At 37.2% G+C, this 23598-nt stretch overlaps 1 protein-coding gene across 11 annotated transcripts in view; it reads right to left on the minus strand.

The window, feature by feature from the left end:
• Positions 1–23598, minus strand: part of RTN4 (reticulon 4) — a 179172-nt gene that overhangs the window by 54464 nt on the left and 101110 nt on the right. For 6 of the 11 annotated variants that reach the window (XM_025354529.1, XM_025354528.1, XM_025354524.1 and 3 more), the window contains 2 exons: positions 3573–3629; positions 488–2890 (listed from right to left, as the gene is read on the minus strand). The exons of 1 other annotated variant lie outside the window; for it this stretch is intronic. In XM_025354529.1, coding sequence (XP_025210314.1) covers positions 488–2882 — 2395 coding nt within the window. In that variant the 5' untranslated portion in view covers positions 2883–2890; positions 3573–3629. Of the gene's footprint in view, positions 1–487; positions 2891–3572; positions 3630–21644; positions 22064–23382; positions 23503–23598 lie in introns of those variants that run through there. 4 more of the 11 variants (XM_025354526.1, XM_025354525.1, XM_025354531.1 and 1 more) reach the window with 4 other exon arrangements.

Below are 23598 nucleotides of genomic sequence, written 5' to 3' on the forward strand. Positions count from 1 at the left end.
TTTCAACAAAAAGTCTACACTCAATATGCCTAACTTTATACCTACCACTGGAAAAGTACTATACTATATTGAAATATTTAAAACATGCTACAGAAATGTTCTTTAAAAATTAAATATGATAATTTCTGGGATAACAAAAACACATCTGAAAATATTTTAGTATCTCTTGCTCTTCATGTTATCAAGAAAAACAAGTGAAATAAATAAATAAATAGGTACTAAAGTCAATTCTTATAAACAAAAATATTTTCTATTAATAGTTCCATAGTGCATTATAAAAGTGTAACTGTGTGGAAAAGTTAAGGGTGAATGCTGAGTGCAAGAGTTAGAAAAACCACTAAAACCTTTAAGTGAGAAAGTGGAGAAGACTTCTTATCAATGTGACATATTAGACACTATAAACATAACATAAAACACAAAATGTAGTGGAATGTTCCCTAAGTCAAAAAGTGGTATGAAAGCACAAAATGCATATAGATTGGATTACCTGAAGTTTTACTCAGCTCTGCTGAAAATATAGCAGATGGTGATCTGTCCTCCTTTTCTGTATCAGAAGGAAGATTTTTCTCAGCTTCTTTCATAAGAACTTTGGGTTTAACTATGCCGCCTATCTCTGCTTGAGTGGTCAAAGCAGAAACATCTGGAGGCAATAAGAGCACCTTTGATGTAGCAGACCCATTTTTGGAAAAGTCATCTGAGAAACTGATTTTCTCTTCAACTTTGGGTTGTACGTTCTTCAAAGAAAGGTCATGGGGCAATTCTGTGCAAGCCAATGACCCAGCTCCACCCGGGGCATTAGCAATTTCACTTTTGTGGGATACTTCTAGGTCAGTATATTCCCTGGCTAATTTAGAAAATGAATCAGTTTTAGAACTGATCAATGTAGGGAACTCATCTATAATTTCAATTGGAGATGAATCTGAAAATGTTTCAGTTTCTCTTACTTGTGCTTCCTTAGAAAGAAATAAGTCATCATCTGAATAAACTGCAGTACTGAGCTCCTCCATCTGCAAAGGAATTTTCTCCTTTTTGCTCAATGTTGAAACTTCATCAGGTAACAGGGTATCTTTTGTGTTATCTAAATTGAGCTTAAAAGATTCCAAATATGGCTTTCCTCCCTCGGGTGGTAAAGCACTAAGTTTTTCCTTATTTTCATGTTCTATCATTGACTCAAATGAAGTTTCAGGGAGATTTTCTTTCACAAGCATCACAGCTTCATCTTGTTTTTGTGGAACATCAGGTATGGAATCATCACTAAATAAGTCAACCGGTTCAGAATCAGGTGAGGAATCTTCAACTAGCTCAGAATGATCAGGCACTGGCTGTTCAACTTTTGCCATTTCTGAATAATCAGAGAAATCTGGAGTTGGTTCAGCAGAAAGCTTTGTTTCTTTAATTAAATCACATGCAATAGATATATAAGGAGCTTCTGTTTCTTGAACAGCTGCATTAATGCTTTCAGGCTCTTTAATTTCTTCCTTTATTCCTGATACTTTTTTTAGTGATACACTCATGGCCTCTTCGTATGGTGGGGGGTTTTCAGGCTCATGTATTATGCTTTCATAATTAACTGAAGCAGCTTCTAATGGTGATGAGCTGGGCTGTACCGCCGAAGCACCAGCACTAGGAACTGCAGAATTCAATGGTGCTTCCATAACAATGTCAGGCAAAACTGGCGAAGGAGTAGCTTCTGATTCTTCAAATGATGGGCAAAGCTGTGCTGCAGGATAGAGGGACTCTTGCATAACTTCTGATGTTTGAACCAAGTCCATTTTTGTTTCATAAGCAATCTTTGTACCAGTAACTTCGTTCAATTCACTTTCACATGCTTCCTGTACTAAATCTGGAGTCAGGCCTTCAGGCATGTTTGCCACTACTTCCTCAGTCACCTTTCCTAAATTATCTGTTGTGACATAATCTGTCTCAGAATCCTGTGCTGCTACAAGAAAAGGGTTTGATGTTTTGGTGCTAGTATTCTTCTCTGTTACTATTTGGGCCTTCTTTTCTTCTATTTTTTTTTCATCGGTCTTATTTTCTGAAGTATGATCTCCTAACAAAGGAAAAATGTTTGTTGCAATGCTCTCAGTTGCTGCTGGGTTAAAAGGAGCACATGTGATATATGCTCCTGAACGATCCTTTATAGCTTCTGGTGTACTGGGGAAAGAAGTATCATCATTACTACTCTCACTATCTTTTTCGTGATTAGTTTGCTCTAGGCTATCTGCAAAACCTTTTTTATCCACTTTACTTTCCAACTTGCTCTCGATTTTACCTCCAGCAGCCAACACATCACTATCTTCCTTACTATCTTTCACTTCCCATACTCGCTCAAATGGTTTGAAGTCTGCATATTCCTCCCTCATAGGAGCTTCCACTGCAATTCTCTTTTCATTAAAACTGTCTTTTGCTTTTCCTAAAGACATAACTTCATCCTCTTCTTTAACCAATTTAGTAAGAGCTATAGGCAACTCTTGTTGATTATGAAGGATGTTATTACTAACTAAATTCTCTTCTTCTTTATTTTTCACGATTATTTCTTCCCTAGGATTTGCTACTATTATGGCAGATTCTGCTTTTGGAGAGACACTGAATGATGATCCCATTTCTGAGTATTCTAATTCTGAAAACTCTGTTAAATCTCTATCTACAAGTGGAGTTTCTGCCTTCTCTGAGAACTCTTTAGAAGCTTCATTGACAGTTTCTTGAAGTGTTCCTTCGGTGGGTAATACTGTTGACAAATTACCAAGGTATTCATGTTCTTTAAAAGAAGCAGCTGAGAGAGGAGACAGAGAAGGAAGAGAAGCAGCAGTTTCAAGCAGGACAGATGGGAAATCCTCTTGACCAGCCGAAATAGTGTTACCTGGCTGCTCCTTCAAGTCCATAATATTTTCTGTGACCATGGACAGAAAGGAAAGTTAGAGAATGCCAGTGTTCTCAGAGTTAATGCAAGTTTTATGACAGATTCAAAATAGTGTTAGTAAAGACTTACTGTTTATTAAAATGAAATGTTAATAGCAATTAATAAGTAACAATAGAGTAGACTTGAATCATTACTGAAAATATTAAGCTACTGTAAATATAACATATGCATGGCTACAGAGGCAATTACATGCTATGCAAAGACAAATCAAGTCTGAGTAAACCTCAAATGTTATCAACTAAGATACTAAGAGCTAGTTTTAGAGAAGAGAAGAATATCTGCGAAAAGAGTTTGAGTGACAGTATAGGAAAGAAGGGGCACTGGGTAATTAAATGCCATAGACTGGTATTTATTTACAGGAAAGTCTTTCTGGCTATACTCAAACTATATTTGGAGAAAGGGAATTGTAAATATGTAAATGTAATTCAAGGGTCCAAGAATTCCTTATGTACTTCCAAGTGTTCATCGGATTTTGCTCATTTTTCCCTTGGGCATACCATATCAAATGCAAATTTCAACTTTTCCAGTAGACAGACATTCTTGGAACCATGCTAATTTTTAGTAAATCCAAGCTACTCTGCATAGAGTTAACACACTAAAAAGTTAAAGTTAGAATACAGAGAGGATAAAAGGCTGGCAGAAAAAAACTTGCCTGCAGAGGAGCGTATCACAGGCTCAGATGCAGCAGGAAGAGCAAAAAGGGTCTCATCTGAAAAACAAATAGAATATAACCTCAGCAGAAATAAAGACAGACTGAAAGGAGACTAAAGATCAGAGGAGCAAGCCAGGGTTCAGTTTGTAATAAGTTAACAAAAAACTTTACAGAGAAAGGGCCAAGATCAAAAGGAAGTCAGAAAAAGTAGTGCCATTAATTCAGGTTAAATCATCGTATATATTATAAAGTTAATTAAATGTTATCCATAGAACCTATCATTTTTCAAGACGCAATACAACCTGTTTATGTTAAAGAAACTTATGAATCAAAGTGGCTTTAAAATACTGTTCTACTTAATGTATCACATCCAAAGCTTTCACTCAGGTTTTCATATAGGTAAATTGTCTTGTTCTATTCAAGCCAAAAATAAAAAGCTGAATTTGAATAAAATTAACAACTACAAATGTTTAATCTTTTGTTACTGGCGTATGTTTAATTTAGAAAAACACTTTTAAAGAATTACGCATTTTCTCTTACATTCTAAGTTGTTACAGTCATTGTGCCCTGTTCTTTGAAGACATTAGTCCTGTGCCAACGTCCAAATGCCAGAGTCCAAAATACAAAAAAAAAATAATAATTAACTGCCTTTAGGACGACACTATTATTGGTGTTATTTAAAATTAACCTAAGTGAGGGCTACTTGTTATTTGTATACACAACTAGTGAGAGACTAAGGCAATTCGTTTCCAGAGCCCATTTCCTTAATCACTGTATGTTACAGAACTGAAAGCTTATATCTCCTCCAAAACTCATGTTAAAGCCCCAACCTGGAATGTGACAGTATCTGAAGATGGGGACTTTGGGAGGTGATTAGGGTTAAATGCAGTCGGAGGGGGGGGCCCTGGGCCGAGGGGATTAGTGCCCTTATAGGAAGAGACACCAGAGAGCTTGCTGTCATGCTCCCTGTCTCCCCAGGCACACATAAGAGGTCATATGAGCACACAGTGAGATGGTGGTCACCTATAAGCCAGGAGAAGAGGCCTCAGAAAGAAATCTACCTTGCCAGCACCTTGATCTTAGACTCACCAGCCTCCAGAACTGTGAAAAATAAATTTCTGCTCAGCCACCCAGCCTATGGTACTTTGTTACAGCAGCCCAAGCTAACTAACACACTCTATATTGGTAATATTAACTTTGTACAATGTCATCTTGAACCTGCAGTTGGGAGACCCTAAGCTGTAGGGAAAAGAAAGAAAGATCAGACTGTTACTGTGTCCATGTAGAAAGGGAAGACACAAGAAATTCCATTTTGACCTGCAGCTGAAAAATTGCTTTGCTTAAATGCTGTTAATTTGTAACTTTGCCCCAGCCACTTTGTCCCACCTTGTGCTCACAGAAACATGTGTTGTATGGAATCAAGGTTTAAGGGATCTAGGGCTGTGCAGGACATGCCTTGTTAATAAAATGTTTACAAGGAGTATGCTTGGCAAAAGTCATCACCATTCTCTAGTCTCAATAAACCAGGGGCACAATGCACTGCGAAAAGCCACAGGGACCTCTGCCTTGGAAAACCGGGTATTGTCCAAGGTTTCTCCCCATGTCATAGTCTGAAATATGGCCTCATGGGATGAGAAAGACCTGATCGTCCCCCAGCCAGACACCCATAAAGGGTCTGTGCTGAGGTGGACTAAAGAGGAAAGCCTCTTGCAGTTGAGATAGAGGAAGGCCACTGTCTCCTGCCTGCCCCTGGGAACTGAATGTCTCAGTATAAAACCCGACTGTACATTTGTTCAATTCAGAGATAGGAGAAAAACTGCCCTCCACTGAGATGTCTGGGCAGAGAGAAACATAATCTGGCCTGCGTGCACATCCAGGCATAGTACCTCCCCTTGAATTTAATTATGACACAGATTCTTTTGCTCACATGTTTTCTTGCTGACCGTTTCCTTATTATCACCCTGCTCTCCTACTGCACTCCTCTTGCTGAGATAATAAAAATAATCAATAAAAACTGAGGGAACTCAGAGACCGGTGCTGGTGCAGGTCCTTGGTATGCTGAGTACCAGTCTCCTGGGCCCACTGTTGTTTCTCTATACTTTGTCTCTGTGTCTTATTTCTTTTCTCAGTCTCTCGTCCCACCTGACGAGACATACCCAAAAGTGTAGAGGGGGAGGCCTCCTCTTCACTAAGCTAAAGATCTTCTACAGTTTACACTAGAGAAAGGCCTCTACCATCAGACAATTTGAAAGAGCCTGAGAGATGACTGGAAGGTAATATTCCTTGAACAGATTGAACCTAATAAATTTAGACAATTTCATCTGGATGGACAAGCTAGACAAGGCTGATCAAAACAGATAAAAGTCCAAAAGATGTAGCTAGCATGAATATGGACTTACCTTCCAAGCGTATTACCCTTAATGAATTAGGAGAGCTAATTTCACAAGGCCCTATATATTTTAGATAAATATATACTGGGCATGATGTCATATTTAAAGGATTCTTAGATGAGGGCGATGACAGGAAATTTATGATGTGTGTTTAAAAGGGTTTCCTCCAACCTAGAGCAATAGGTAGGACGGGCTATCCAGTCAAAGGAGTAACATAATGGCTTATAAGATTTTTAAATAAAGTGCATATATATGTGTACACGTTTTTAAAAGATTACTTGCTATGTGATCTTAAATTACAGTTTCTCATTTGTAAAATGATGGAAAGTTCCCTTCAGCTAAAATAATGAATTATTAGCTTGTATAAAACTGAAATTTGAGGGTCAAAGAGCAAAACCAAATAATTACACAGCTGCTCCATCTAAATAAGAGTTAGCCAATTCTTAACAAAATAGTTGCCTTTTTTATCTAGACAATATAGTTAAAAGCCATTAATTCAGAGGCTTGTCTATCTGGAAAGTGAATTAGAAACACGTATTATTTTTAAAATTAGTGGGAAAACAAACTACATCTAAATTTGTGCCATAATTTTGAAGTATTTTTTTTAATATACTGTACTCTTATTCTTACCTAGTACAGTAATCTCTTATAATAAAAACTATATTCCTGGAATTTTTCTAAGTAAAAAAGTTTTCAAATTGGTATTTCAAAGATTCATTATGTTTAAGAAAAAAAGAAAAATCTTCATTTTGTAAAATGGGATTAAATCCAGAGTTAACCATAAAACACGTACTACATTTCTAAAAGCTCTCAAAAAAAAAAAAAATCCAGAATAGTTATCTTCTGGGCCTTCAAGAATACAGCTCAGACTCCTAATAAGGCAATCATGGGTCATGAAACTGAATCGCCTAAGTTCAAATCACAAATCCATCACTTATAACGGTGTAACTCTTAGCCTTTCTGTGCCTCATGAAATTTGTAAAGTAAGGATAATAACAGTACCCACCTCAAAATGTTGTGAAGGAGGGAGAGGAAAAGAAAAAAGAAGTAACAACCTGCCCTAAGTCACAGAGCTAGGAGGCCAGAGGGTCAGAATTCAAAACATCTAATTCCCAAGTCTTTGTGCTTTGTTACTATTATTTTTTAGCTAGGCTTCCTCAAAGCATAAGATATGCTTCATCTGAAGGATGTGTTTATGTACGAGTGCAACTGGTACAATCCTTCTCACTGTATCAGCCCCTCAAGTCTGTTCACCTCAAACAAGGTAAATTGTCACCCAGTAAATACCTTGTAAGTAGCAGAAATATTGCATTGATCAATTGCTTCTATTCTACAACATAACAACATTTATGGAAACATTAATGTGGGACAGGTACTGTGCTGAGCCGGCACATATGTTTCAGAAGTTCATTCAGTTCTCAAAACTACCCTGTAAGGTAGGTACTACTCTTACCTCATTTCACATATGAGAAAACACAGGCATTTAAATCGTATCTAATGATAATACTAGAAAAAACCTGCATTTTAAAACCACAGAACTTCTGCTTCTGGCTATGAGATTAATTACAACAGACTAATTCTTCCAATATAAGCAACTAAATATATGGGCAAAATACTGGAAGCAACTATCTTGAGACACAGACAAGAGGCAGGACAGCAGTGTGAATTCTGAGGAAAGGGAAACCTGCGAGATGACTACCCTGCTTTCTGTCTGAAGGCACATTCTGGTCTACAGTACAGAGAGAAGCCCAAGAACACGGCAAACTCTTGCTAAGCTAAGGAGACTGAGGAGTTGTCTGGAATTTGTGGGACAGGGTAACATACAAAGAAAAGCTTCACAGAAAAGGAGCTCCAAAAATCTGGATAGGGGTTCCTCTTAAACCTCTGGGTGAATACTACGCTGCATGTGCACAGCACAAGACTCGGCAAAGCCTAGCCAAGAAACCTATGGTAGATCTGCAAGCTAACTGGATTATATCAAAGGTCAGAAAGTGCTGGAAGACCTGACCTAAAAATTCTGACCAGGCAGAGAGGAAAGATCTCACTAAACACCTCAAGCAGGACTACGCTAAGCCTAAAGGACACTCTAGACCAAGAGTCAGCAAACCATGGCTCATGAGCCCATACTGTATTGGAACACAGCCATGCCCATTCACTTCTGTACTGTCTATAGCTACTTTTGCACAATAAAAACAGAGATGAACAGTTTAGACAAAGGCTGTATGGCCCACAAGCCTAAAATATTTACTCTAACTGGCCCTGTAAGTCTGCAGACCCCCGCCTCTAGACCCACCCTCACTTTACAACCAAAACTTGAAAGGATCAAAATGATTTTCCAGCAAATTAACTGCCTGCCAGAACAAAGTTAAAACCACCGAATCCATGACATACAGTATAAAATAAAAAACTACTGGATATGTAAAGCAGCAAGAAAATATGACCATAAATAAGAAAGAATAGCAAATATAAACAAACAAATAACGTAGATGTTGGATTTGCACTTTTTTTTTTTTTTGAGGTGGAGTCTCACTCTGTCTCTCAGGCTGGAGTACAGTGGGGCTATCTTGGCTAACTGCAACCTCCACCTCCCAGGTTCAAGCAATTCTCCTGCCTCAGCCTCTGAGTAACTGGGATTACAGGTGTCCGCCATCACACCCAGCTAATTTTTGTATTTTTAGTAGAGACGGGGTTTCACCATGTTGGCCAGGCTGGTCTCAAATTCCTGACCTCAAGTGATTTGCCAGCCTCAGCCTCCCAAAGTGCTGGAATTACAAGCGTGAACTTCCACACCTGGCCTGGATTAGCAAATTATTAAAATGAAAATTAAAATAGCTATTAAGATATTAAGTACAGAAAGAGACATATAGAGGAGACAGGGAATCTTGGTGGAGAAATATAGACTAAAGGACCAAATGGAGATGCTAGAACTGTAAATTATATTAACTGAAAAAAATAATCACTAGATGAACTTAAAGGCAGTTTAGACAATACAGAAAAAAGATTTATTGATAAACAAACTTAAAGAAAGATCAACAGAAATTATCCAAACTGAAACACAGCAAGGGAAAAGCGCAAGTGAAAAAAGGAACAGTGCCTCAGTGCTGAGAGACAATCAAGGAGTTAAAATACCTGTAATTGCAGTCCCCTTAAAAAGCAACAGTGGGCCGGGTGCAGTGGCTCACGAGGTCACGAATTCGAGACCAGCCTGACCAACATGGTGAAACCCCATCTCTACTAAAAATACAAAAATTAGCTGGGCATGGTGGCGCGTGCCTGTAATCCCAGCTACTCAGGAGGCTGAGGCAGGAGAATTGCTTGAACCCAGGAAGCAGAGGTTGCAGTAAGCCGAGATCACGTCACTGCACTCCAGCCTGGATGACAGAGCAAGACTCCATCTCAAAAAAAAAAAAAAAAAGCAACAGTGGCCAGGCATGGTAGCTCATGCCTATAACCCCAGCACTTTGGGAGGTCAAAGTGGGAGGAGCACTTGAGGTCAGGAGTTGGACACCAGTTTGGACAACACAGTGAGACCGTATCTCTACAGAAAACTTAAAAATTAGCCGGTGTAGTGGTGCACACCTTTAGTTCTAGCAACTCAGGATGCTGAGGTGGGAGGATCACTCAAGCCCAGGAGTTTGAGGCTGTAACATGTCATGATCACGCCACTGCACTCCCGCCTGGACAACACAGTAAGACCCTGTCTCAAAAAAAAAAAAAAAAAAACTGAAGAAATTTTAAAAAAAAGATAAAATGGTCTTAGGTAATGCTTAGAGAGAAATCTATAGCTTTTAAATGCTTTTAGAAAAAAGGCTTAAAATCAAAGTGTAAAGCTTCCACTTTAAAAGAGCAAGTTAAATCCAAACAAGTAAAAGAAAATAAGTAGTGAAGAGCAGAAACCAATGATAGAAAACAGATTTTAAAAAATCAATGAAACAAAAAGTTGCTTCCCTGAAAAGATCAACAGAATTGACAATCACCTAAAATGATCAAGAGAGACAGAGACTGAGAGACAGAGAGAGGAAGCAAGTATTGAAAATAAAAGAGGGACTATTACTGTAGGTCCTAAAAACATAAGAGAACATTATGCACAAATACATGGCAATAAATTAGACAACTTAGATGAGTAGACAATTTCCTTGATGTCTACTTATCAAAATGAAATAGACAAGTTTCTTTATACCCAGTCATCAAAATGAAATAGATGCATTCCTTGAAAGACACAAATTACCAAAACTGACACAAGCAGAAATCAAAAATCAGAATAGCCCTATGTGACTATACTTGTAATTTAAAACCTCCACGAAGAAAACGCCAAGCACAGATGGAGTACATAATCATTAGTGAATTTTATAAAACATCTAATCAATAGTACCAACCTTACACAAACTCTTTCAGCATATAAAGGAAAAGCAAACGCTTCCCCAAAATTTTTATAGATTTATGCATTAACACCAAAACCAGAGAAGGATATTACAAGAAAATTAAAATTAATTTATATAATATTATTCCTTATAACCACACATGCAAAAAATCTTCAATAAAATAGTAGCAGATTGAATCCAGCAACTCATAAAAAGTATAATAATCACCAAATGGGGTTTAATTCCAGGAAGGTAAGATTGATTTAACATTCAAAATCAAACAATAGGCCATGAGCAGTGGCTCATGCCCGTAATCCCAGCACTTTGGGAGGCCGAGGCGGGCAGATCACTTGAGGCCAAGAGTTTGAGACCAGCGTGGGCAACATGGTAAGACCCTGTCTCCACTAAAAATACGAAAATTACCCAGGTGTGGTGGCGTGCACCTGTAGTCCCAGCGACTCGGGAGGCTGAGGCATGAGAAACGCCTGAAACCAGGAGGCAGAGGTTGCAGTGAGCCAAGATCGTGCCACTGCACTCCAGCCCAGGTAACAGAGCGAGACTCTGTCTCAAAAAAAAAAAAAAATTAAAAAAATTTTATAAAATCAAATAATGAAATTCACTATAGTAACAACAGCCCGAAAAAGAAAAACCATATGATCATCTCAACAAATGTCAAAAACTTATCTGACAAACTTCAACACCTGTTATCATAAAAATTATCAGCAAACTAGGAATAGAAGGAAGCTTTCTCAACCTAAGAGTCAGGATATCTAGGAAAAAATATGCAGCTAACATCATACTTAAAGATGAAAGACTAATGCATTCGCTCAAGATTCTGCGTAAAACAAGCAATCTACCAGGCTTCTCGTAAAGATCTGAAGAGAAAAGTAAAACTATCTTAACTTATAGACAACAGGACTGTGTAGTTGGAAAATCCTAAGGATTCAAAATAAAATAACCCTACCAAACCCGGTAGTGAATTTACAAGGATATAGGATAGATGCAAAGACAGTATACAAAACTTAACTCTATTTCCATATAGTAGCAACAAAAGGAAAATGAAAATATTTTCTAAATATCATTTACTTATTATAACAAAAAAACATAAAATATTTAAGCATAAATTTAACAAGAGATGCACAAAATTGCTATACTGAAAAACACTGCTGAGAAATTACAGATGATCTAAACAACAGAGATAGCACAGTCATGGGTTGAAAGATGTTAATATTGTTGAGTGTCAGGAAGCAGTTCTCTATGAGTATATTGTGTTTTTACACATCTTCCCTATGTTCCTATCTTTTAAAAATGTTTGTATTGTGACCAGCCTCGGAAAACAGAGCTAGTTTCTTCTTCTTCAGCAACAAGCAGCCATGTTTATTGTGTGACACAAAAGATTTGTTTCCCTAAGCTTAAGATTTCTGTCCTATAATACAACCTGCTACAGGTGCAGATCTCACTCAGCCATCTCAGTGTTGCTCCATGTGAAATGGGGCTGAGGGAACTAGCACAAGAAAATGCTAATATTCTGGCTACTGTCATTGCTGTGAGTAATAAAGGTCCTCTGCCTCTGACCCAGGCATCTTATATCCTCTGCCAGCATCCATGAAACTATATGACAAGCTAACTTGTTACCTTTGAAATAGTGTAAAATCTCAAATCCTAAGATGTCACTTATTCCCCCCTACTAAGTTAAAGATTCAATGCAATCCCAATCAAATTCGTAACAGGAATTTTATAGAAATGAACAAGCTGATTCTGAAATTTATGCAGAAATACTAGATACCTAGAAAACACAAAACAATTTTGAAAAAAGATCAAACTTGCAGTCACACTACTTAATTTATGACTTGCTATAAAGCTACAATAATGAAGTATTGGCATAAGGATAGAAAAATCAATAACACAAAATAGATGTATATAAATAGACACACTTCAAATGGTCAATTTTTTTTCCCAAAGGCATCAAAGCAATTCAATAGAAAAAGAAAAATATTTTCAAAAAACTCCGCTGGGAAAACTGGATATTATATGCATGGAAAAAAAACAAATCTGGATCTACGGTAACTCATACCATAGACAAAAAGTACCTCAAAATGGATAAAGACAAACAAAAGCTAAAACTATCAAGCTTCTAGAAGAAAACAAAGTGTCTTCACAATCTTGGAAGTAGGCAAAAATGTCTTAGACATCACAAAGAAAGCACTAACCATGAAAGAAAAAGTAATTATGACTTCTCAAAATTAAAAACTTATACTCATCAAAAGAAATGATCAATAAAATTAATAGGCAAGCTATAGACTAGCAGAATATATTCACAACACATGTATCAGACCAAAGATTTGTATCCATAATATATAGAGATAACTCTTACAAATACGTAGGAAAAAAGGCATACAACCCAATTTAAGAATGGGCAAATTACTTGAACAGACACTTCACCAAAGAAAACATACACATAAAGGACATGTAAAAGTCCTCTAATTCTTTAGTCACTAGGGAAATCTAAATTAAGATCACAATGAGGAACCACTACATAACCACTAAAATGGTTAGAAATCAAAAAACTGACAATATCAAATGTTGGTGCAAATGTAGAGCCACTAGAATTCTCACACATTGCTGGTTGAAGTGGTTGGGGGAACAGTTAAGCAACTTCTTATAAAGTTAAATATATAGTTACCCCATGACTCAGCAGTTCTACTCTCAAGTATTTACCTAAGAGAAATGAAAATATATGCATACAAAAATGTCTATGTAAGAACGTTCACAGCATTCTTTTGTTCATGGTAACCAAAAAATATAATCCAAACGCCCAACAAGTGAATAAATAATTAAACTGTGCTATATTCTTAGTATGGAATACCACTCAGCAGTAAAAAGGAACAAATTAGAGATACCTGCAGCATCATTAGTAAGTCTTAAAAGCATCATGCTGAATGCAAGTAGCCAAGCACAAAATGTACGATTCCATTCATACAGATTGATGCTTTAAAATACGTAAAACTAATCTATGATGAAAGAAATCAAAACAGTAGTTGTTTGGGATTGGTGTAGGAGGTAGGAACCAGAGCAACGAATTGAAGGACTGACTGCTGAGGACCCAAGAGATCTTTCTAGGATGATAGAAATGTTGTATATCTTGTCAGGGATGTGGATTAAATAAATGTATGCATTTGTCAAAATATGAAACTGTTAAAACTTAAGATCTGTGCATTTTACTGCAGGTAAATTATATCTTAATAAAAACATTAAAATGAAAAAAGTGTATGGGCATTCTTCAACAAATAAACTGCAGAGAGAGAGAGAGAGAGAGACCACAAGCAAGGGACCTGCTGACAGATTAAAAGACTAATAAATCAAATTGATCTACTGTAACATGTGGACCTTACTTGAATTCTGATTCTAACTGTTAAAAAAAAAAAAAAAAAAAAGACCATTTATGACATTCAGTAAAGCTCACACCAGCACTTTGGGGGAACGAGGCAGGTGAATCACCTGAGGTCAGGAGTTCGAGACCAGCCTGCCCAATATGGTGAAAACCCGTTCTCTACTAAAAATACAAAAATTAGCCAGGTGTAGTTTTGGGTGCCTACAATCACAGCTACTCGGAGACTGAGGCAGGAGAATCACTTAAACCCAGGAGGTGAAGGTTGCAGTAAGCCAAATTACACCACTGCACTCCAGCCTGGGTGACAAGAGCGAAACTCCATCTCTAAATAAATAAATGGAAATGTGAACATTAGCTGGATGCTTGATACTAATTCTATTGTATTGAAGCCATTTTAAACACAGTTTTACCCTCAACTCTTTTAGTAGTCCATTAAAATATATACGTTTGATTCTATCAATGTTAAACTTAACCATAGCCCCACAACATGTTTCATTAACAAAATTTTAATAAGGGAACAAGAGTGAGTTTGGTTGATAAGAGGGTAAATGAGAAGGTATGCTGTAGGTAGCAGTTTCTCAGTCCTTGTTCAAAAGTGATGTCTTATAGCCCTAATCCTTATGGCCGATCTGTGTGTAGTACAGATGGCCTATAAAATATAATGAAATACTTACTTGATCTTCTATATTCTGATTTCCAATAATTCACCTATGCAAGCAAAAGCATCTAACAAAGTTTTTATCAAGTTATTTTATATAAAATTTGGTTTTTATACAAAATTAAAATATCAGAATTTGGTAAAATAAAACTTTCCATAATTTAACAATGATGTTGATGAACTGAGACTGAGAAGTTGTAAAGACAATATTTATGAAAGGGATTTATATCATAGATACAAGCATCTTTGGTAACCTCTTCAGAAAAGAAAACAATAAATAAAAGTAAATTCCCTTATTTTCTGAGATCAAAACCTCTAGTAGCTTAGAAACAAAAAAAGTTGTCATGCTTTTAGGTCATAGGTCACCTCCATCTAGGGTTGCCAGGGCACTGAGATAAATGAACTTAATAATGGCACCTTCCAATTAGGCGAGTTTACAAACCAACCTACAAAACTGGGGAGAAAGAACATGTAGGCAGACCTGGAATCCTTAAGCAAGCTTCTCTCTTTCCACAAAAGCAGTTCAGAGATCTGTAAATATGTCCCATAAGGCCAATCACAAAACTCCTCTGGTTTTAAGAGCAGAAAATTCTTTATAACTAGGGGCTTGTATTTTTTCCTTAATCTGCTACCTGTACCTCTCATAAGTACAACCTCTATCCATCTTTCTTGTCCTCTTACTCAGCACTAGGCCTAGTTTTTTTTTTTTAAAAAAAAAAAGGAACATATTAATTTTTTTCTTAATACTGAACTTCTAAGAGACCACCAATATAAGCAGCAACTCCAAACTCTTGAACAACAAAACTTTATAAACTTTCTGTATCTGTGGTAACAATTCCATCAATGAAAAGAACAAGCTATTAAAGAAATAATTATTTTTGAAAGGTAGAGGGCCACCTATGTAAAGAGACTGCTTTTTTAAAAAAAATCCAGTATTTGGCAGCTATAGCTCCTACTACAGGAATACAGAGAATATTTTTTTCATTCTCAACACAATTTTTTTTTTGAAATGAAAAAGCAGGAAGACTTAGCTTTCTTTCTCAGTCAATTATCAACTGAAAAGAGAGAGCCAAATACCTGTATAATTCAGTATGTTTCAAGGAGGCTAGAATATTTATTTTTAAAAGTCTCTAGTTCACCTAATTATATGCTAATTTTTTTAAATACATGTTAATAAAAACCATGTGTTTATGGAAAAATACACAATGTTAACACCAAAAGTATTTCGATTCTCCCCAAAATTAATCCATAAATGTAATGCAACCTACTAAAACTCCAACAGAGGGAGAGGGGACAAGATAAAAAAATTTTAAGATGAGGTAGAAAATTATACACACATAAGATAGCCAAGAAAAATACTTCTGGAAAAGCCATCTAGCTAGTATTTAAAAATTATAGCACAACAATCTGATACTTCTGTGTGATCTGACAGATAAATGGAAAAGCAGAGGAAATATTTCACCCATACTACACGAATATGACAAAAATGGTACTTCAAAGTGGTTAAGAAGGATAATTCAAAACAAAAGGTATTGGAACAAATGGGAAATAATCTTGAAATATAAAATTATTTCACTACTTCACTTTCTAGAACAAACTGCAAATAAATCAAATAATTAAATGTTAAAATGAAATCATAAAACGTATAAAAGTACTCATTAGGAGTAAACATGGGGGAAAATTTTTATGATCCTCAAGAAGGATTTTCTAAGAATTACATAAAACTCAATTACTTTTTTGACTTTTATGACTCAAAGTCATAAAAGAAAATGATAAATCTGACTACATAAAAATGTCTAAACAGAAAAATATACCATATGGTCAAAATACAAATAACAAATCAATAAAAAGTTTTCAAGACATATGACAAAAGGCTAGTTACCTTACAATGCAGATTAAGTGAATCTACACATGAGACCAAAAACCCAAAAGAATAGGCAAAAGTTGTGATTAGAAAAAAACTGACACCTAAGTCTATGAAAAATGACTCAAATGTAAATTAAAAGAACAATTTGCTAAACAATGTATTAGTTCACTAATATGTTGTGTTCATAAAGATATAAGGGAAAAGGTACCTTAACAGGTTAGTGGGAATAAATGTTGGAACAATTCTTTGAATGACACTTGCATTAGCTACCAACATTTTAAATGCAAATATCCTTTGAACCAGTAATTCTACTTGCACAGATTTATCCTACAACATATATAATGGCATGTATTCCCAAAGAAGTGTATACAAGGGTGTTCACAGAAATATTATTTGTAAGAGAAAAAATTAAGTATCAACCTAAATAACCATCGATAAGGGACTGATTAAATAAAATACGGTACATCCCCAGAGTCCTCTGCATCTGTTTTTGTGGAAAATAAAGTGAAAAAGATATACATGTATAAATATTTTTCCACAGATTATCTCTAAACAGATACTCAAGAAACTACTAACAGAGGGTGGATCTACAGAAGACAATTTGTGGAAATCTGGGTAACCGCTAGAAAGAGTTACTTTTCTGTATATTCTTGTAGTACTATTTGGAATTTTTAACTTGTATATATAAATAAATAAATGCTTTCATAAGATTTGGGATTTTTATTGTGAGAAAATACTATAGTAATTCTAGAACTATACAGAATATGAAGATCAGCATCTTACTCATTCAACAAACTGAGTGCCTATCACATCTAAGGCACTGCAATGCAGATACAATGCATACAGTCCTTTTCCTCAAGGAAAAAGGTAACAGCACCTTTCCTCAAGCAGTACACCATCTGGTGGAGAACAGAAATCAGTAACCATACCATTACCTTTTATAGAATGATACATACTATGAAGAGATAAGAACAGAATGTTATGGAAACACATGATGAAAGCAACTTAAATATCAATGATCATTCCAAGAAACATAAAAATCAACAGCTTAAATATGAAATTATCAACTCCTCCTTTGGGGTTAAAAAGGATGATGATGGCATTAGTCTGAGAAAATCTTAGCATCAGTAAAGCTGGGTCTCATCATTTTGCATACCTATGTACTGCACTAGCTATCCACAAAGGTCACATTCATTCAAACACTACTAACTATAGTTTTACCATTACAGTTCCCATCCCTAGTGCTGTCATCCTCAGAAGAACCTGATCCCTTTAGAAACAAGAACAAAAAGTCTCAAAGAATGTACCATAAGTATAGTATATCTGCAACATTTACTTCTACTTATTTAGGGGTTCCAGGGAAGAACCAAGAAATAGCCATTCAGTTGATACTTTTATCCTGGGCTAGCAAACTACTTTAAAAAGGAACCATTAAATTGAGGCTTTGAATCAGCAGTTATTCAAATAAGTTACTTGAAGGTATATTATGAAAGTAACTGGCAGGGCACAGTGGCTCACACCTGTAATCTCAACACTTTCAGGGGTCGAGGCGGGAGAATTGCTTGAGCCCAGGAGTTCAAGACCAACCTGGCCAACATGGTAAGACCCCATCTTTAAAAAAATAAAAATAAAACTGGGAGCAGTGGCTCACACCTGTAATCCCAGCACTTTGGGAGGCCGAGGGAGGTGGGTCACCTGAGGTCAGGAGTTCAAGATCAGCCTGGCCAACATGGTGAAACCCCGTCTCTACTAAGAACACAAAAATTAGCCAGGCGTGGTGGCACATGCCTGTGGTCCCAGCTACTTGGGAGGCTGCGGCAGGAGAACTGCTTGAACCTAGGAGGTGGAAGTTGCAGTGAACCGAGATTGTGCCACTGCACTCCAGCCTGGGCTACAGAGCAAGACTCCACCTCAAAAATAAAATAAAATAAAGTAAAATAAAATAAAATTAAAATAAAAATAAATCTAGGCTGGGCGTCATGGCTCACGCCGGTAAACCCAGCACTTTGAGAGGACTGCTTGAGCTCAGGAGTTTGAGGCCAGCTTGGGCAACATGGCGAAACCCTGTCTCCACAAGAAATACAAAAATTATGTGCCTGTGGTCCCAGCTACTTGGGAGGTTGAGGTGGCAAGATCACTTGAGCCCAGAAAAATGAGGCTGCAGTGAGCCGAGACTGCACCACTACACTTCAGCCTAGGTGAAAGAGCAAGATCCTGTCTCCAAAATATAAATAAATGTAAATTTTAAAAATAAAATAAAATTTTTTAAAAAATTTTAAAATAGCCAGCATGGGGGTGTGCACCTGTAGTCCCAGCTACTTGGGGGGCTGAAGTAGGAGGACTGCTTACGCCCAGGAGGTCAAGGCTATAGTGAGCCATAATCACGCCACTGCACTCCAGCCAGAGCGAGAGAGTAAGACTCTGTCTCAAAAACAAACAAACAAACAAACAAATACTTGCCAGGCATGGTTGCTCATGCCTGTAATCCCAGCATTTGGGAGGCCCAGGCAGGAGGATCGCTTCAGGCCCCAAGTTTGAGACCCACCTGGACAAAAGTGAGACCATCATTTTTTGGTTTTTGGATTTTTTAAAAGAAAGTAACTACACATAAAACAAAGCCAATTAATGGACATTAGGTAACGTGCTCCTTTTCAGAAACGTTTTTGTAATACGGCAAATCCTTTAAGTTTACAATAACATAGCACTAAAATAGCATGTTTTCTAAACACTATTCCATGTAGTTATTTATCAGTGGTTCCACGTATATCCATTACTTCATTTTAAAAAGGACTTGAGAGTTTGCAAATTACAAAAAAAAAAAAAAAACACAAACACAAATTTGACACTGAGTTGCTGAGGAACCAATCTGAAACATAATTCACCATATCCATAGGGAGGATACTACTTATTCCCAACTTTTAAAAATAAGAAATGGCTTAACCAGAAATTATTCAGAATGACAAAAATGAAAGTGGGGAATGGACGGGCATGACCTTCTTGTCTTTAGAAGCATCTACTTACTTCCTGGGAACTTGGACTTTATATTAAGAACTGATACCTAATATTTAAACCATATGTCACACAAAATCTTTTTTTTTTTTTTTTTTTTTTTGAGACGGAGTCTTCCTCTGTGCCCCAGGCTGGAGTGCAGTGGCGCGATCTCGGCTCACTGCAAGCTCCGCCCCCCCGGATTCACGCCATTCTCCTGCCTCAGCCTCCCGAGTAGCTGGGACTACAGGCGCCCGCCACCTCGCCCGGCTAATTTTTCTTGTATTTTTAGTAGAGACGGGGTTTCACCGTGTTAGCCAGGATGGTTCACACAAAATCTTAAAATTTCTAATACATGCTCCTATGCCAATAGAAATGATCATATAATAAATGGCTTTATAATACTAAAAACTAGTCATTTTTAAGCCCCAACCCATAATCTACATTGATGAGCAATATTCAATTTTACACAAATTTTCATGGCAATTAAATTTTGGCAGTCTCTGAAGCTGATTTAATAAGCACTAATATTCTTTTCTTTGTTTTTACATTCATGGTTTCCAAGTCCTATCAATTCGTCTTTCATACAGCCTTTTTGTAACCTAACTATACAGATTCACAGCCAATTAAAGAAAGCATGCTTCTTATACTCTTATATTCCTCCCTTCTATTCTACTCCATTTTCACTGAATGAACAAATAATGAACTAGTTCAGGCCCTACTCATCTCTCTCGGAACTACTGTAATAGCTTTCTAAATAATTCATCTGTTTTTCCTTCCCACCTATCTTAAATATTGACACCAATTTTCTAACACCGCTTTCCCGGTGCCTTCGCTCAGTTCAAATAACCTTCAATGGCTGTCTTCCCAAAGCCTAAAGCTCTAATTCGAGAGGGGGTGAAAAATAACAACTTTAGAAACAACAATTAATAAAAACCTTTTTGGTTTCATAATATAAATTACCAAAAGCAAGGGCAACTGGATAGCAGAGCATGGATTAAAGTGGAATGATAAAATCCAAATTCCTTAATTTTGCATTCTGTATCTTTCAGAATCCAGATCTACGTATTTTCGGTCTCAATGTTCGGTTTAGAACATGTCCAGAGACCAGCTCGAAGTCACCCTTTTTTTCTTTTTTTTTTTTTTTTTTTTTTGAGACTGAGTCTGGCTCTGTCGCCCAGGCTGGAGTGCAGTGGCCGGATCTCAGCTCACTGCAAGCTCCGCCTCCCGGGTTCACGCCATTCTCCTGCCTCAGCCTCCCGAGTAGCTGGGACCACAGGCGCCCGCCACTTCGCCCGGCTAGTTTTTTGTATTTTTTAGTAGAGACGGGGTTTCACCGTGTTAGCCAGGATGGTCTCGATCTCCTGACCTCGTGATCCGCCCGTCTCGGCCTCCCAAAGTGCTGGGATTACAGGCTTGAGCCACCGCGCCCGGCCCGAAGTCACCCTTAATTATGTTTCAACTGCTCTCAAATCAATTTCTAGCCAGAGTTTTCTGTGCATATCCTCAAAGCCTTACTTAACCAACCACTAAGCCAAGTATTTTTCCATGAAAAATGGCCCTCAAGTGAAAGGTTTTAGTCTCACTTCAGTTACTGCATTGCGATGGAGATGTGCTGACAACAGCAAACAGTAAAATTACAACTTATTAACAGATGAAAATCAGGGCTTACTCATAAATAATGTAAACAGCAATGTTAAACAGACAAGTGTCAGTGATCTGGAAACCCTCTCTTCCAGGTAGAGGGTTCTAACCCTAGTCTATGCTTCTAACCCTGCTCTGCACATTTCTCACCTTTATCTCACATCAGTCCTCTCAGTAGCCCTGAATCTTCCAAACTTATCTTAGTTCCAAAATCACAATATAATTATTTAATAACCATATATATATATTTTTTAATGCTAAACATTTTTACCATCGCCTGTTAGAGACCCCCAGTGATCTGGGTGGGTGAGGCCACCTCTCCACTCTCCCACTAGTTTTTCTCACTAGTCTTACACTAGATTCTCCGACACAAAGAGCTCATTTCTGCCTCAGGGGTTTGCCTGAAGTTGCTTGGAAATTTTTTATCTCTGCAGCTCAAATCTCACCTTCTAACCCCTTCTTAGTGTTTATGGGGGCTTAAAAAGCCCTCATAAATCTCCATCATTCTCTATACCATTATCCTGTTTATTTTCCTCATACCACGGCTATTCTGGGTTCTTTATTTATGTGCTTATTATCTGTACTCTCCCAAGGGGGAGAACATGTGTCTTGCTTATTTCTATACCCTCAAAGCTCAGAATAGATCCTGTCTCTTGGTAGGCAATCAATAATCGGTTGAATTAATGAACAAACTCTCGAATGCATTAAGAAATCCAGACATATTGAAAATGGTTAACTATCCACGACCATAATCACAATGCTCTTACACTTACTAATAGAACTAAAGTTTCCCAATAGGAATCATCAATATGGAATTAGGGAACTCTGAACAGGCAATATTCTTTCCCCTTTGCCTTCCAACCTCAGCATTCCAACACACAAGATTCCAAGAGAGTGCTGTCACCCCGAATCCCTAATGTTCAAAGACAGAACTCTTTTCTTTGTTCCCATACCAACACAAGATGAGTATGCTTTTGTCAATCATTAAACTTCCTGTGGCCAGGCACAGTGGCTCACGCCTGTAATCCCAACACTTTGGGAGGCTGAGGCCGGCGGATCACTGGAGGTCAGGAGTTCAAGACCAGCCTGGCCAACATGCTGAAATCCCATCTCTACTAAAAATACAAAAATTAGCTGGGCATGGTGGCAGGCGTCTGTAATCCCAGCTACTCGGGAGGCTGAGGCAGGAGAATCACTTGACTCTGGGAGCGGAGGTTGCAGTGAGCCAAGATTGTGTCACTGCACTCCAGCCTGGGCAACAAGAGGGAGACTATCTCAAAAAAAAAAAAAAAAAAAAAATTCTGTTTAAAAACTTATTTTATATTTTTCTCTCTTGCCTCAGTTTCCCTCAAGTATGTCTTTTTCATAAAGAAAAAGATTGTTACTCCTCATCTTCTAAGACCTTTAACATGGCAATTAGTGTTTTGAGTAGTATGGAGGTGAGGAGTATATTAACATCAAAATATTATTCAAAAGCATCACAATTGGCTTATTTTTCCCCATTGTGGAGAAGTGAATTAAGAAAAAAAAAAAATCAGACTGATTTTCTTTTAAGAAATGAACCACCTCTAACATCCTACAAGGCTATGAAGATTTCCAAGCAGGCAGTTTACACTACTTGATTCTTGACCTTTTATACCTAAAGGTCCTACTGCTAGTAGGACACGCTTTCCGTCCCCGAAGTAGCAAGTACTTATGAATGCATCTAATTTATTATGCATTCTCAATCTCTAACAAACGTGATTTTTTTCCCTTCCAAAATAATTTCCCAAGATGAAAACGGCAATAAAACAATGTGCCTAATAATAATATACAATCAGGGACTTAGGTGAAAGAAAGAACTTGAAAACTATTTTACAGACCATACATACAGTCATGCCTCACTGAACAGTGGGAACAGGATCTGAGAAATGTATTGTCAGGCAATTCTGTCGTTGTGCAAACATCAGTGTACTTACACAAACCTAGATGGTAGAGCCTACTATACACCTAGGCTATATGGTATAATCAATTGCTCCTAGGCTACTAACCTATACAGAATGTTACTGTAGGCAACTGTAACACAATGGTATTTGTGTAGTGCTTATCTAAACATACCTAAAATACACTGTACAAAGGATTAAAAGATGGCACACGTGTACAGGGCATTGGCCATGAATAGAGCTTGCAAGCCTAGAAGCTGCTCTGGATGTTAGTAGCAAGTGAATGTGAAGGCCTAGGACACTACCATGCACTACTGTACAACTTACACTCTACAGTTAAGCTACACTAAATTTATCTTTAGATATATTTCTTCAACAATAAATTAACCTTAGCTTACTGTAACTTTTCTATTTTATAAACTTTTTGGCTCTTTTGTAATAACGTTTAACTTAAAACACAAACACCTTTTATAGCTATAGAAAAAAATTTTATATCCTTATTCTATAAGCTTTTTTCTACTTTTTTCTACTTTTTTCTACTTTTTTTTTTTTTAACGTTTGTTACAAACTTAAGATACAAACACATTACCCTAGGCCTACACAGGGTCAGGATCAAGACGTCGCTAGTCGGCAGGAATTTTTCAGCTCCATTATAACCTTTCGGGGCCACCGTTGCATATGCGTCTGTCCTTGACCTAAAGGTCGTTATGCGGCACGTGACTGTATTTTGATTCTGTAACCTAAAACATATCACTTCTGAAAAACTGTATTTCTAACCAATATATATGAAAATGTCTGTCTCAAA

The sequence above is a fragment of the Theropithecus gelada genome, chromosome 13 (genome assembly GCF_003255815.1).
Source record: "Theropithecus gelada isolate Dixy chromosome 13, Tgel_1.0, whole genome shotgun sequence".
Lineage (NCBI taxonomy): Eukaryota > Metazoa > Chordata > Mammalia > Primates > Cercopithecidae > Theropithecus > Theropithecus gelada.